At 49.7% G+C, this 13041-nt stretch overlaps 1 protein-coding gene across 1 annotated transcript; it reads right to left on the minus strand.

Annotated features, from left to right (window-relative positions):
- Window positions 1-971: 971 nt before the first annotated feature.
- Window positions 972-3343, minus strand: FZD10 (frizzled class receptor 10). The gene has a single exon (XM_069557013.1). It carries the CDS (start codon window positions 2887-2889, stop codon window positions 1144-1146), a length of 1746 nt encoding a protein of 581 aa, XP_069413114.1. The 5' UTR covers window positions 2890-3343; the 3' UTR covers window positions 972-1143.
- Window positions 3344-13041: the final 9698 nt, after the last annotated feature.

Raw genomic sequence — 13041 nt, forward strand, 5'->3', positions numbered from 1 at the left:
ACACACAAGGGACCAGCACCAAACTAAAGAACATCTTTTATTTTAAATAAAATAATGGAGCATGAAAAATATCATATATGACAAATAGACACCAGCAAGACCACTCTTTCCTGGCGTCTCCTGGTGAGGAGAATTAACTCCACCATTTGTAGACAGGGTTCTGGGGGGCTATTCATGGAAACCATTTGTTTAATAATAGAAAGAGTCAATAAGCCCTTTGGGCACTTTTGAATCATCCCTCTCCCCTCTCCACCCCCCACCCCCACCCTTCTACAAATCAGTCCAAACGTGTATCACATAGGCTTGGTTTCCATTAAAAAGCCACAAACTGTAAAACTGAAAGGGTTCTGAGGGCTGGGCCCCTTAGTTCTTTTGTTAGCATACTTCTTTTGTTGTCTTTACTACAGCAAAGTACTTGTTTCTCTTTTGATTTTTATGGAAAGAGAAAAAGAAATGCTTTGCACATCATTGGCACTGTACCAATATGAGGTTAGATGGAAGTTTCTATCTGGGAGAAAGACCCATTTATGGAGGCTGGAGTCTATTTTAAGGGACTCCACATCCACTGGAGCGTGCTGAGCTGTCAGGCCTTCTCTTTCTTCCCGTTTGCACAGTAGTGGCTGTCTACAAGCAGCCTTCTGAGGGTGGGCCCCTGGGATGGCTAGCCTGCAAGAGATGGCATCTCTCTCTCTCTCTCTCTTTGCAACTCAGCAGAGGCTCTTTAATTTGCAAAGAAGTTATCTCTTCCCTGATTTGTAAATGGATAGCAAAGCCAACTCAAACATACAGATGTATATTTATGGAAGGTTCTAAACAAAAGTTTTCTTCTGGGGGCCTGAATCAACTATGCTACCACAAATTAGTTACACAAGAGGCTATTTAACTGGGAGGGCTCTCCTACACGGAAAACAAAAACAAAAACCATACCCTTTAAGTACATTTGGACTTTCAGTGTATCACAGCATCCTGAATTTCAGAGTAAAAACTTTTTATTTTTGTTTTTTATTTTTAACTTTTATTAAAAAAAAAAAAAACAAAAAACAAGCAACCAACCAACGGAGAAAAGCACCATGTTTTGGCTCTGACAGCCACTGAATCCTCTCTGGGAAAGTCTTCCAATCCTGCCATCCCTCCAAGCCCCATTTACACACAGGTGGGAGGCTGGGCAGGGATTTCATATTTCCCCAGATGGGTTTTGGGGGGATGCTGGGCTTTTTTGTAAATTCCACTGCTGGTGATCACGCTGGCCGGTTTTCTCCGGCTCTTTTTCTTGAACCTGCGGCTGCAAACGTTCTGCCAGGACTGCAGAGTCTTAGATGTCCAGACCCACATGCCACTGGTGATGCCCACCACCAGCAGCATGAAAATCTTCACCATGAAGATCTCCACCGCGGGAATGGAGGTGGCCATCAGACAGTCCAGGTTTTTAGTCTGGTTGTTCATTTTGCACTTGTGCTGCGTGGCCAGGATTTTCCAGTACTCCACGTTGAGGCGTTCATAAAAGTAGCAGGCAATCACACAAGTGGCCGGCACCGTGTAGAGCACGGAGAAGACCCCAATCCGCACCATGAGCTTCTCGAGCTTGTCCGTGTTCTCCCCACCCGTTTTCATCACCCTCCGGATGTGGAAAAGGGCCACGAAGCCGGAGAGAATAAAGGAAGTGCCGATGATGAGGTAACAGGCCAAGGGGATGAGCACGAAGCCGGTGAGAGCGTTGATGTCCATATTGCCCACATAGCAGACGCCGGTCAGCTCGTCCCCCGCGACCCGGCGCATCACCAGGATCAGGATGGTCTTCACGGCCGGAATGGCCCAGGCGGCCAGATGGAAGTAGCTGCTGTTGGCCTCGATAGCCTCGTGGCCCCACTTCTTGCCCGCGGCCAGGAACCAGGTGAGGGTGAGAATCACCCACCACAGGGAGCTGGCCATGCCGAAGTAGTAAAGGACCAGGAAGACCAGGGTGCAGCCCGTGCTCTCCAGGCCCTCCTGGATGACATAGAGCTGTCCGCTGTCCCGGTCGCAGGCGATGCTCTCGGCGCCCGCAAAGAGGCGGATGATGTAGCCCACCGAGTAGACGCAGTAGCACATGGACAGGAAGATGATGGGGCGCTCGGGGTACCGGAAGCGCGCTGGGTCGATAAGGAAGGTGAGCACGGTGAAGGCGCTGGAGAAGAAGCAGAGCACCGACCAGACAGCCAGCCAGACCACCGCGAAGCGCTTGTCGTCGCGGCTCCAATACACGTCCACACCGGGCGTGCAGAGCGGCGCGCACGACGCACTCTTCTCCACGTGGTGAAACTTGCCCGGGTTGTCGCAGCCGGCTCGCCCCGGCCCCCCATCCTTCAGCTGGTGCTCCTGCGCGCTGTGGGGTCGCTGCGGCCTGAAGAGCGGCGGGAACATGCCCGAGCCCCGCGCGGGCTCGTCCGAACCGTTGTTGGGCGCCTCCATGCACAGGTAATTGGGGTCGTTCTTATTGGGGAGTTTGCTGCAGTCCAGGGAGTCGGGCCACTTGAAGTTGAACTGCTCCATGATCGGGGAGCACTTCAGCCGGGCCTGCTCACACATGACCCGGCAGGCGGGGATGGGGGTGGAGACTTGCTCGGTGCACATGGGCGCGTACAGCGAGCACAGAAAGAAGCGGAGGTGGCCGTGGCAACCGTACTCCACCAGCGGCGCGAACTCGTGCAGCTGGATGGCGGCCTCGCGCTGATTCTCATGGCCCATCAGGTTGGGCATGCGGGTCATGTTGTAGCCAATGTCCTTGCACATCGGGATTTCGATGGGCTGGCACTTGCCGTCGCCCGGCCGCTCCATGTCCATGGAGCTGATGGCAGCGCACGAGCCCATCACCTGCAGAACTAGCCACAGGCGGGGGCCCGGACGCTGCATGGTGGCGTCGGAGGTGCCCCGGCGGGGAGATCCGCCGCCCTCAGAGCAGCCGCTCCCAGGCTCGGGCTGCCGGCCCCGGCTCCTCGTCCCCGCTCCGGCCCCCGCCCATGCCCGCCCTGCTCAGCCCAGCCCCGCCCGAGCGGTGCGCACAGCGCCCCCCGGCCCCGCTCTCCGCGCCCGCCTCCGCCGAGGTGGAGCCGCTGAAGAGAGGAGCAAAGTTTGCGAACAATACCAGGAAGCGAGAGGAGCCCCGCAGCTCTCGGCGCGCGACTCGGCGCGGGCTGCAACTCACGGCCGCCGCCGCCGCAAACTTTGGCTTCTCGTGGGAGCAAGCGGAGAGGGCGGGCAGCGCGGCGCACCGGGGCCGGCGACTCGCGGCGGCTCCGCCCTCCCCGCGCCGGCCTCGGCCCGGCTCGGCCCGCAGCGGTTCGGAGTCCGGTCCCGGGCTGAGCAATCTCACAAACAGGCAAAGTGGAAAAAAGCCAAGCGCTGACAGGCCCCGCCCCCGGGCCGCGCGCCCCGCCCCGCCGCTGCTTTGCATGAGAAAGCGCAGCGCCCGGCCCCCAGATCTTGCCGCCGCCCCGGCCCCGGGCCCCGCGTCGCCGCCCTCTCGTGCGTCCCGCCCGCTGCTCCTTCGCCTTCTGCGCCAGCCTCCAACTTGGCCTCTCGTCGCCTCCCCGCCTGCGCTCCCTTTCTCGGGGCGTCCCCGGCCTCGTCCTCCGCAGCCCAAGGGCGCCGGGGTTACTGGAAGTTCGGAGACAGGCCGGAGGAAGGGGTGGGCTGGTCCAAGTCAGGCTAGGGGCTTATCTCCTCTGATTTTTATGGTGGGTCCCGGGCCGAGGGAGCTTTCAAAGCGAGGTGGGATTTGCGTTTTATGGCCTCGGCCATAAAGTGGCCCCTTAGCTTGTAAAGCTGCCCGCACCTTCCCGAGGCTGCGGAGTTACCAGGCCTGCGTCAGGGCTCCGGCTCCGGGGAGGGGGGTCTCTTTGAAATTTCAAAGAGAAGCGCTAAGGGCAGGGGGAGGGGCTCTGGGAATCTAGATTTTAGGGCCGCTGCTCCGAGGTCTCCGCGAAGACGGGGAGGAGGAAGGGCGGGCAGCTTCCTGGGAATCTGAGGTTCCCCCCCTCCCCCCCGCCAACCCCCGGCCTCTGGAAGCCGGGGGCTTGGTTTGTAGAAGGGTGACCCCCCCGCCCCCACCAGAGCCGCTGAGTTGAGGGGCCTCGCTCCAGGCAGGCCTGGTAATTTCTTCTAGGCGGCTGAGTTTATTTATTATAGGAAGTCATTCGCTCGTCGGGTATTTATATTATTTGGCGAGTGATTTGCCCGGCCTGCTCTCTCCTTGACTGCGGACCCGCGGGATGCTGTGGAGTTGGTGGGAGGGCGCTGACTCAGCTCTTTCCGAGGGTCCCCAACTCCCCGGGAAAGGGGAGACGCCCATGCCTCGCTCAGTTTCCTTAAAAAGTGGGGAAGGAGTGTCCCAGCCCAGTGCCCTTAGAGCACGCCCTTCGAATGGGGGCGAGTTCGGGACAGTCACTTAGGCCACACACACCCGCACCTGGGCGGGCGCGGTGGGCGCGGACGCCCACGCCCCACTTCCAAAGAAGCGCTTCACCTGGCTTCCCGTATTAACCCTTCAGTAAGCAGTACCCCTCGGAGGTGGCCGGTCTCTCTCCTCTTAGACGCCCTCGAGGTCGGGATCTTTGAAAGTTTCCCTGAAACTCCCAGGACCACGCATAGAGGGGTCCGTCGGAGGACTTAACCGAGCCGGAGTAGAGGTCAGAGAAGCCGGCGCCGTGCGCAGGGGTCTCCTTGTTCTTCCTCCCTTTCTGAGGTTAGCACTCTGGAGGGATGTGCGGTTCGCAGAGACATCCCTGCGGGTCGGTGCTGCTCACTCCACTCCCACAGCACCCCTCCCCCGCCCCCGCCCAGCTTTGCAGGAGCGGCTGGCGCTGCGGGTTTCCCGGTTATTTCTAGGAAGCGCCCAGAAAGGAGATGCTCCTGCCAGTCGCTCGTCCCCTGGGAAGCTTTTTGTCAGCGGTGGCAGAAGTGGGGCGCTTCCTCTGAAAAGGCTTTTTTAGAATATTGGCTTTTGTTTGAAACAAGTCGTATGATTCTACATCTAATAAGAAACTTGGGAGAACTCTAAACCTAAAACATACCCACTTATTATATCCATCCATCCATTCAGCAAACAGAGAAGAACGAGGCTGGGAATTTGCACCCGGCACTGAATTAGTGTCCCTGGATCTCCCTGTGAGGTGTGAGGAGGTGGGGAGTGAGGTAGAAAGAGGGGAAAAAAAGTGGGGGGGATAGGGTCGAGGTAAATAAACGCTAATGCAGTCAGAACAAGCTGCCTTCAGCTGGATTGTTTCTCCGAGATGCTTTTTTTAAAGGCTGTCATTTTCCTTAAGATAGTTGTGTTTGTGTGTGTGTGTGTTTTTTTTTTAAATCTAGTGAGCTATTCTCCTAACCTTTTCATTGAAAAGATTTCAGAATTTTTCTTGCCAGTTTCCTGCCTTGGATATCATTTTCCTTCTTTTTCCTTCCCTCGGACACTCTGAAAATAGACATGGGGAAGAGTCACTGACAGTGCCAAATACCAAGAGCCAGGGGTGTGAGCTATTTGAGAAACCATCTCCTAATTGATCTTTTATGTGCTGTTTTAATTCAGCCATGTTCAGACCCATTATTTTCGCTATAACCACTTCAGATTGCTTTCTTCTCTCCTTTTTTTAGAAGAAAAAAAAATTCTGCAGAAGTGCTTCTCTCTGCCCAGCTGAGATGGAAACCAACAAATAGACATTATGATCGAAAAATGAGGGCTCTGAGAAATCACCAACTGCAAGATAACTCTGTAACTAATAAATGAAAAGGCCCTTTTGATGGCTCCAGCTGAAAAGATATTTTATTTTATTTTTTTTCCTGTGTGTGGGATTTGAGATGTGTGATTCTAAGGAGCGGCGGGGTTCCCTGCTGCTCAGCTCTGGCTGGCAACTGGCCCCCCTCTGGCAAATGTTATGGAGAATTGGGAGGAATTTTATGGCTGTCTCTCCCCTCAGCTCTTTTTTCTTTTGTCTTCTTTGAAGAATGACTTTAGACATTTTATTTACATATTTAACCATGGATGAAAGGGGGAAAAGAAAGCATTTGGGGCTGTCGTGGGAATGGTGATATGTTTAAATTAATGGAAATCTTATTAGGCCTCTAAAATTTTGAGCAAAGGTTTTTAATGAAACTTTATAATTAAACATGATTTCAAATAACATGCAAGGACAAGGAATATATATGTATATGTTTTACACACCAACTATCTAAAAATATATGTATATGGGAGAGACACTCTTAAACATTAACTACCTTCAAATTCTTGCAAATGTTTGCCCAGAAAAAGAATAAGGTTTTTGTACAGGAACATGATTTCAGCAGTCAGGCAGTATTTTGACCGAGAGTTAAGTATTTCTGGATGGAAGGAGATTGAGAAAGAGGCAGAGTTTTATCACCTAGCAAATTACAAAGTCAAAAAGAACTTAAGAATATTGCTAAAAATCAAAGTTGTATTTCCTCTTAAGATGTTATAGTCAGTGGAAATGATGAGCAATGTGTGAGATGTTCTGAAATGAGATTCAAGAAAACCCACAGTAATCTCTTTAAGATAACAAGTACTGACTCTTTCAACAGTAGAGAAAAATTAAACCGTAGACTTAGCACGTTACAAGCTAATTACAAGAGTAAACTTGTAGACTATCAGCACAGCTTAGGAAAAGAAAGAGAAGCGTGTTGTAGGGTTGAAGGTAGAAAGTGGTTCAGGTGATCTGTTTTTCTAGGAACTCTGGCTTGGAGCATCTCTCTCAGCACAGTGGCATTTGATGATCAGGTAAAATGAGTCTGATGTTTCTTTTATCCTCTATTATCATCAATATTTGTATTTCATCAGCACTTTTCCGATTCTCCTTTCAAGTAAGAATGCGATGCTAATAATGGTCTGACATGTAGAGGGATCTCTGATACCAAAACGTGCCTTTTCCCCTGATTTCATCTTGGGTTATGTTTGTGCAGAAGCTTATTATGAGATTTAGGAGGAAAAAACAAAAAACAAAAACCAGGCACTGAGAATTCTGTTTTCTAAGCAAGCAGGCGTGCTCTTTTCCCCCCACCCCCACCCCACATTATTCTCCTAGGAGAAAATACCTTTGGTCATCCGAAGGGATACTTACTAAAGGAAACACACAGCGTGTACCACCCCAGAAGCCACACAAGCTGCGGCAAATTCACCGGCCACAAAGTTTTTCATTCCACCTAAAAACACTCGATGGAGGATGTTGGGGTGGGGGCGGGGCGGCAAGAAACAAACAGAAGAGCATCCACATCATAAAACGGATGACTGGAGGGTCCTCTGTTGCTCCAATACAATTTAGGCAGCGATTTTAAGGCCACTTCCCTTGAAATGTGGTTTGAAATATTACCAAAGGTTCCACAGGGTGCATTAGTGTGAATTGCAAATCACAGCCTGTCTCTAATCCCCCTTTCAAGGCCCGGCTTTGGATCACTGGCGTCTACGCGGCTCCCCACTGCTTCTGGCGCTGGAGGGACCATTCAAGGGGACAGCTTACCCCTCTATTCCCACACTCCAAAAAACAACACTGCAGACAGACACCCTCCAACTAAATTAGATTAAACTCCTTCTCCTCCACATGGCATTAGCCTTTTCACTGCCCAAGATTCATTATTCAGTGCCTCCTAATTTAAAGATACAGTATTTCTTTTTCATCTCAACAGAGACAGGCAAGAGCGACACACACACTGAAAGAGGGGACAAAGCCCGCCTTCCATGTAAGTGCTTCCAAATTACAAGGACATTATCTGTTTAAAATATAGGAAAGGCTTAGCACATGTCTGCTGTAAAATACAAACAAATTGACCCTTTGCCTCTGACAGAACTGGCCCCTATCAAAAGTACTTAAACCTGTAATTCTGTAAGGAGTTGCTTTGAGGGGGGAGGAAGGGGGAAGAAGTCTACAGAAAGAAAAATCACAGCATTCCAGAAAAATGAAACAAAAGAGCATTCTTGTATGTGTGCGTGCATGCGTGTGTTGGGGAGGGGGTGTGTTTTATTTTGTTTGGCATTTATATTCCAAACAGCTTTAAGAAACAGTGTTTTGGAAATGAATGCACGACGTTCGAGCTCAAACTTCATTTTTGGACATAATTACTTTGCTTCTTTTTCCCTCTCCCTTGGCTGCTTGGTATATATTGATTTAATTACTCACCTTCCCATCTGTTTCCTTTCTGCTTTGCACCTCCACCCTGGGACCCTTTCACTGCGCCTGTCTGGAGGAGGGATGCTAAGAAAGAGGTCAGCTCCGCCCCCTCCCCACCCCAGGCTGCTGCCCCAGCACAGGTGAGGGAGGCAGATAAGATGAGGAAACCTTCCCTTCAGGGACAAAGCAGGGGCACTCAGAAGCCTGGTCCTGCCTTTAAAAAAGGGAAAAAGAGCCAGCCTCCTGATTTCGCCCTGACATCGGCTGAATCTGAAACCACTTGGCCCAAATCGTCGGTACCCCTAACTTGTGGTGGTGACTGTGTAAGATCGGAGTCTGAATCCCTACCCGCAAGTTGTAGCCCGGCGACCCAGGGAGAGTTCCTTCCTGTCATCATGCCTCAGTTTTCTCACCTGAAAAATGGGCACTGGTGGGGTTGCAACCTCACAGGGCATGGGGAGGATGCTGCTATAATACACCAGGAGGCTTTTAGAGCTATGTCAACAAGCGCTGGGTTCACAGCGGCTATCACAGTGATGGCAAGAGAGCCCCTATGGAAGGCAAGAACACCATCAAGGATACAACAGGGCGTAACATTTGTGAACAGGGGGTGGGGGCCATGACATGTTGTGTCAGAACTAAAATAATACAAGCCAACAATCGTATGTCAATTAAATGCTAGGTCTTCCCAGGGGACTCAGTGGTAAAGAATCCACCTGCCAATGCAGGAGACACGGGTTCGATCCCTGGGTTGGGAAGTTCCCCTGGAGGAGGAAATGGCAACCAGCTCCAATATTCTTGCCTGGGAAATCCCATGGACAGAGGAGCCTGGCGGGCTACAGTCTATGGGGTCACAAAAGAGTTGGACACAACTTAGCGACTAAACGCAATGAAGTGCTAATAAGAGTGGAAACTGAGCGTTTGACCCATGCCAGGCACTGTTCTAAGCCTTTTATGTGAAATGACTCATGTAACCCCATAAAGCAGGTTGTAGGAAGATTCCCATTTTTGAGAGGAGAAACTGAAGTGTGGGAGTCTAAGAGTAACTTGCCAAGGCCACGTGGCAGATGAGGGACAAAGTCAGGATTTAAAACCAGGCAGGGGACTCTGTACTCTCTCCACTGCCCTTTCTGCCTCTGGTGCACAGAAACTCAGGACTCTCAGAAAAGGCCCTGTTTAGGTATCATGTCAGTGCCCAGTAAAAGGATAAAGGCCTGGTTTATGGCCTTTTTCCTTTCCTCCTGAATTGGAAGGCATTGGCCACTTTCTTATCATCTTGATGTTCCGCTTTCTTGCGTTTGAAGGGATTCTTTAGGGTCACAAACAGTGAAGAAAAAGTGGAGGAAATACCATGTGGGAGGTTCCTGGGTTGATTTACCCCTGTCTTCAGCTGTGTGACCTCAGGCAAGTTACTTAACCTCTCTGAACTTTGTTATAAAATGAGAATAATACCAACACCTCCTTTATATGATCTGGGATAGGATTAAGTGAGGCAACTCATAAAGTACTTCAAACAGTGTCCGGCACTGGGATTAGCCGGTGTATAAACTCTCTGGTCAGTTGCCTTTTGACTTTCTTTGTTAAATTCTTCTTTTGTTCTCACCGGTTCGAAGGCAAGATGGTTTGCCAATAGCATCCATTATGAGCATCCTTCACTTACGAGGATTTTGCTTTCCAGAGTGAACTGCTAACACTCATAGCTTCCTGCTTCTTTCTTGAATTTAGCCAGGAATAAGCAGCTGACAAGTTGGAAGCAACGATGGGGGTGGGCCTGGCGACACAGCTGCGGAGTCCCTCCTCCCCCTGGAAGCACCTTCAGCTGCTGCAGATCTCTTTCCAGGATGGCTGCTTTTCCTTTCCCTCCAGCCTAGATCTGAAACTCAGTGATGAATTTCTGCTGCTTTCAGAAACAGTTCAAGTTTCCCTTGTGTATTTCGCTGCAAGAAAAGAAACTCATTCAGATCACCTGCTCTGTTCTCCTCCTTGTAAATGACAATTCAAATGCAAAATCCCATTTTTCTCTAAGGTCCAGAATAGGGTAGAGAAGATACTTTTTCTGTCCCTGCATACATTTCAACACCCACCCCCCCCCCCGCCTTTTTTTCCTCTAAAATAACACTTGGGAAGTTCTTTGTGCCTGTTCTCGTAGCTGAGAATGGTGACTTGAAGAATAAAGATTCTCTGTTCTGATAGTGTCTGTCTGCTGATTGGTCTGTCTCCCTTTCTCTCTCTTCTTCTGTCTAATATACATGTATTATATATGTAATCTAATTGTATAGTATTAATATACATACATAAATCCATATACATATTCAAAATCTAATATTTTTGAAGAGATATTTAAATTATTTTAACTTTTTATTTTATATTGATCAAAATCTAATTTTGAAGCTGAATTTCCAAACTCGATCCTCTCTGCAGCTCCAGAACCAAGAACCAAGCCTGATACATGTTTCTTCAATAATTCTAAGGGTGACTTTTTTCCACACTGACATCCTGCACAAAAGGCCATGCCCCTCTCAATGGCTGGGAGATGCTGAAGTTGCTCCTGACCTATCTACATGCTGAAGAGGGACCCAGAAAGCTGGATTGGCCCTGAAGTTGCAGCTGAAAGAGGAGCCTCAGTTTTTTTTCTTGAATATTAGAAAATATTATTTTTCCTTCATTCTTGAAAGACTAGGTAATATTAACAAATTGAAAATAATTTCAAGATGTTGAGGAACCTCTCCCGTCCTTTTCCCTTGGATGTACGCAGTGGGAAGGACTGGTCCGTCCTGAGATGCCCTCTGCAATGGAAGGCTCTGGATGGCTGCATCACAAGGACTAAGGCTGGAGAGATGCCGCCTGGACCAGGAGGAAGTGAGTGAGCCAGAGAAGCATCCTCAACTTCCCAATCACCATGGCGACCCCTGTTTATTGAATACATACCACTGGCCAGGCACTGTTCTCAGCCCCTTAGAAACTCTGACATTTTTCATCCTGGCTACAACCCCACTTAGTTGGGACTATTGTTATCTCCATTCTGCGGAGAAGAAAACTAAAGTTCCAAGAGGTTAAGTCACTCAGACAGAAGACTAAAGACCTCAAGCAGACCCTGAAGCCAGGCTCCCCATCACTCCCTTCCATTGCCCTTCAGCCTCTGATAGTAGAAGCAGAAGAGCCCAGATGCCAGAGCTTACAAGATGGGACGGGAAGGAAGGAGTAGATTTTATAGATCCTTCAGGAGGGTTAAAAAAAAAATGCTAGCAGGGCTTGCTTTATGTGTGATTAGTGTCACATCTAACTAATTACACTGGGACAAGAAGGGGAAGCCAGACGAGTCTGGGCCACGCCCACAGATGGAGAGAAGTGACCAGAGAGCCTAGCAGCCCAATGCCTGTGACACGGTGAAAAGAGAAATCGCAGGTGGTTGAGACGGCCGACTTGAGTGCAGGTCACATCTGCTCACCTGATCAGGGTACTAATGACCCCACTCAGATGTCATACAAGCAAACCTGGGCTCTCCAATCACCTGACCCCAAAACCTTTTGACCACTGTATCAGTTAGAGGCAGCCAGCGCAATGGAACCTATAGTAGGAGAAAGAGATTTATTGTAAGGCAACAGCCTACATGGTTTTGAGGGCTGCTGGCTAGGCAAGCTTGAAATCCACTGGTCCACTGGGCCAGGCTATCATCCCCTGCTTTTCAATGAAACCTGCATCCAGAGGTTTCAGAAAAACCTGCTAGGAAGGTATTTTAATAGAAGTGATCAGTGGTCACCATCTGTTGAGTTTATTTATTTTATTTTATTGGCCATATTATAGCATGTGGGATCTTGGTTCCCCAACCAGGGGTTGAACCCATGACCCCTGCAGTGGAAGCACCGTCCTGCCACTGGACCACAGGAAATTCCTCATCAGTTGGGTTTAAGTATAGGAGATTATCCTCAATAATGTGGGTGGGCCTCATCCAAAGAGGTGAAAAATCATAAGAATAAGATTTCCAGCCTGCTATGTGGATTTCAAGCTTTCCCAGCCAGCAGCCCTCAAAATCATGTAGGCTGTTGCCTTACAATAAGTCTCTATCTCCTACTGTAAGCTTCATTTCTCTGGCTCGGCCCTAACTGATGCACTGGTCAGAAGGCTTTGGGGTCAGGAGATCCCAGGTTTGCTTGTATGACATCCAAGTGGGGTCATCAGTACCCTGTTCAGGTATGCAGATGTGACCTGCACAAAGTCACTTAGCTTTGGAGGGGAAGGGGCTGCAGTCCAGCCCCTACCTTACTCCCAAGTTATTCCTCCTGGCCTGGATCTGTTTCTGCCCCTTACTCCAGTTTGCATAAAGATCCTGAAAGCTCATTCCAGCAAATGGTGTGTTCCCCGACCCCCTTAGATAGGTTATTAAATCATTCTGAGTGTTGCCTCCTCATCTATAAGATGGGAGTTATTTCCTCAAAATGGAGAGGGTTATATGAGATGACTCATGAAAAAAACATCATGGTAACTAGCATGGGGCACCCATAGATATAAGTATCTGTTAGTATTAGACTGGGCTTCCCAGGTGGCGCTAGTGGTAAAGAACCTGCCTGCCAATGCAGGAGACACAAGAGATGCAGGTTCAATCCCTGGGTTGGGAAGATGCCCTGGAGGAGGGCATGGCAACCCACTCCAGTATTCTTGCCTGGGGAATCCCATGGACAGAGCCTGGTGGGCTGCAGTCCATGAGGTCTGAGTCTGAGGTGACTGAGCGTGTGCATGTACACGCACACACACACACACACACACACACACACAGTGTTAGAGCATTTGTTTCTCATTGCATTAATTAGGCATCTCCTTAGCAAGTGACAGAACTCAGCTGGAACTGGCTTAAACTGGAGAAGTTTCCTCTATCTGGGATTTCAAAGGGTGATGC

This window comes from Ovis canadensis, chromosome 17, assembly GCF_042477335.2.
Source record: "Ovis canadensis isolate MfBH-ARS-UI-01 breed Bighorn chromosome 17, ARS-UI_OviCan_v2, whole genome shotgun sequence".
Lineage (NCBI taxonomy): Eukaryota > Metazoa > Chordata > Mammalia > Artiodactyla > Bovidae > Ovis > Ovis canadensis.

What these genes read in the sequence shown, in the direction of transcription:
- FZD10 (XM_069557013.1), bottom strand. Translation starts at nt 2,889, where the DNA reads ATGCAGCGTCCGGGCCCCCGCCTGTGGCTAGTTCTGCAGGTGATGGGC.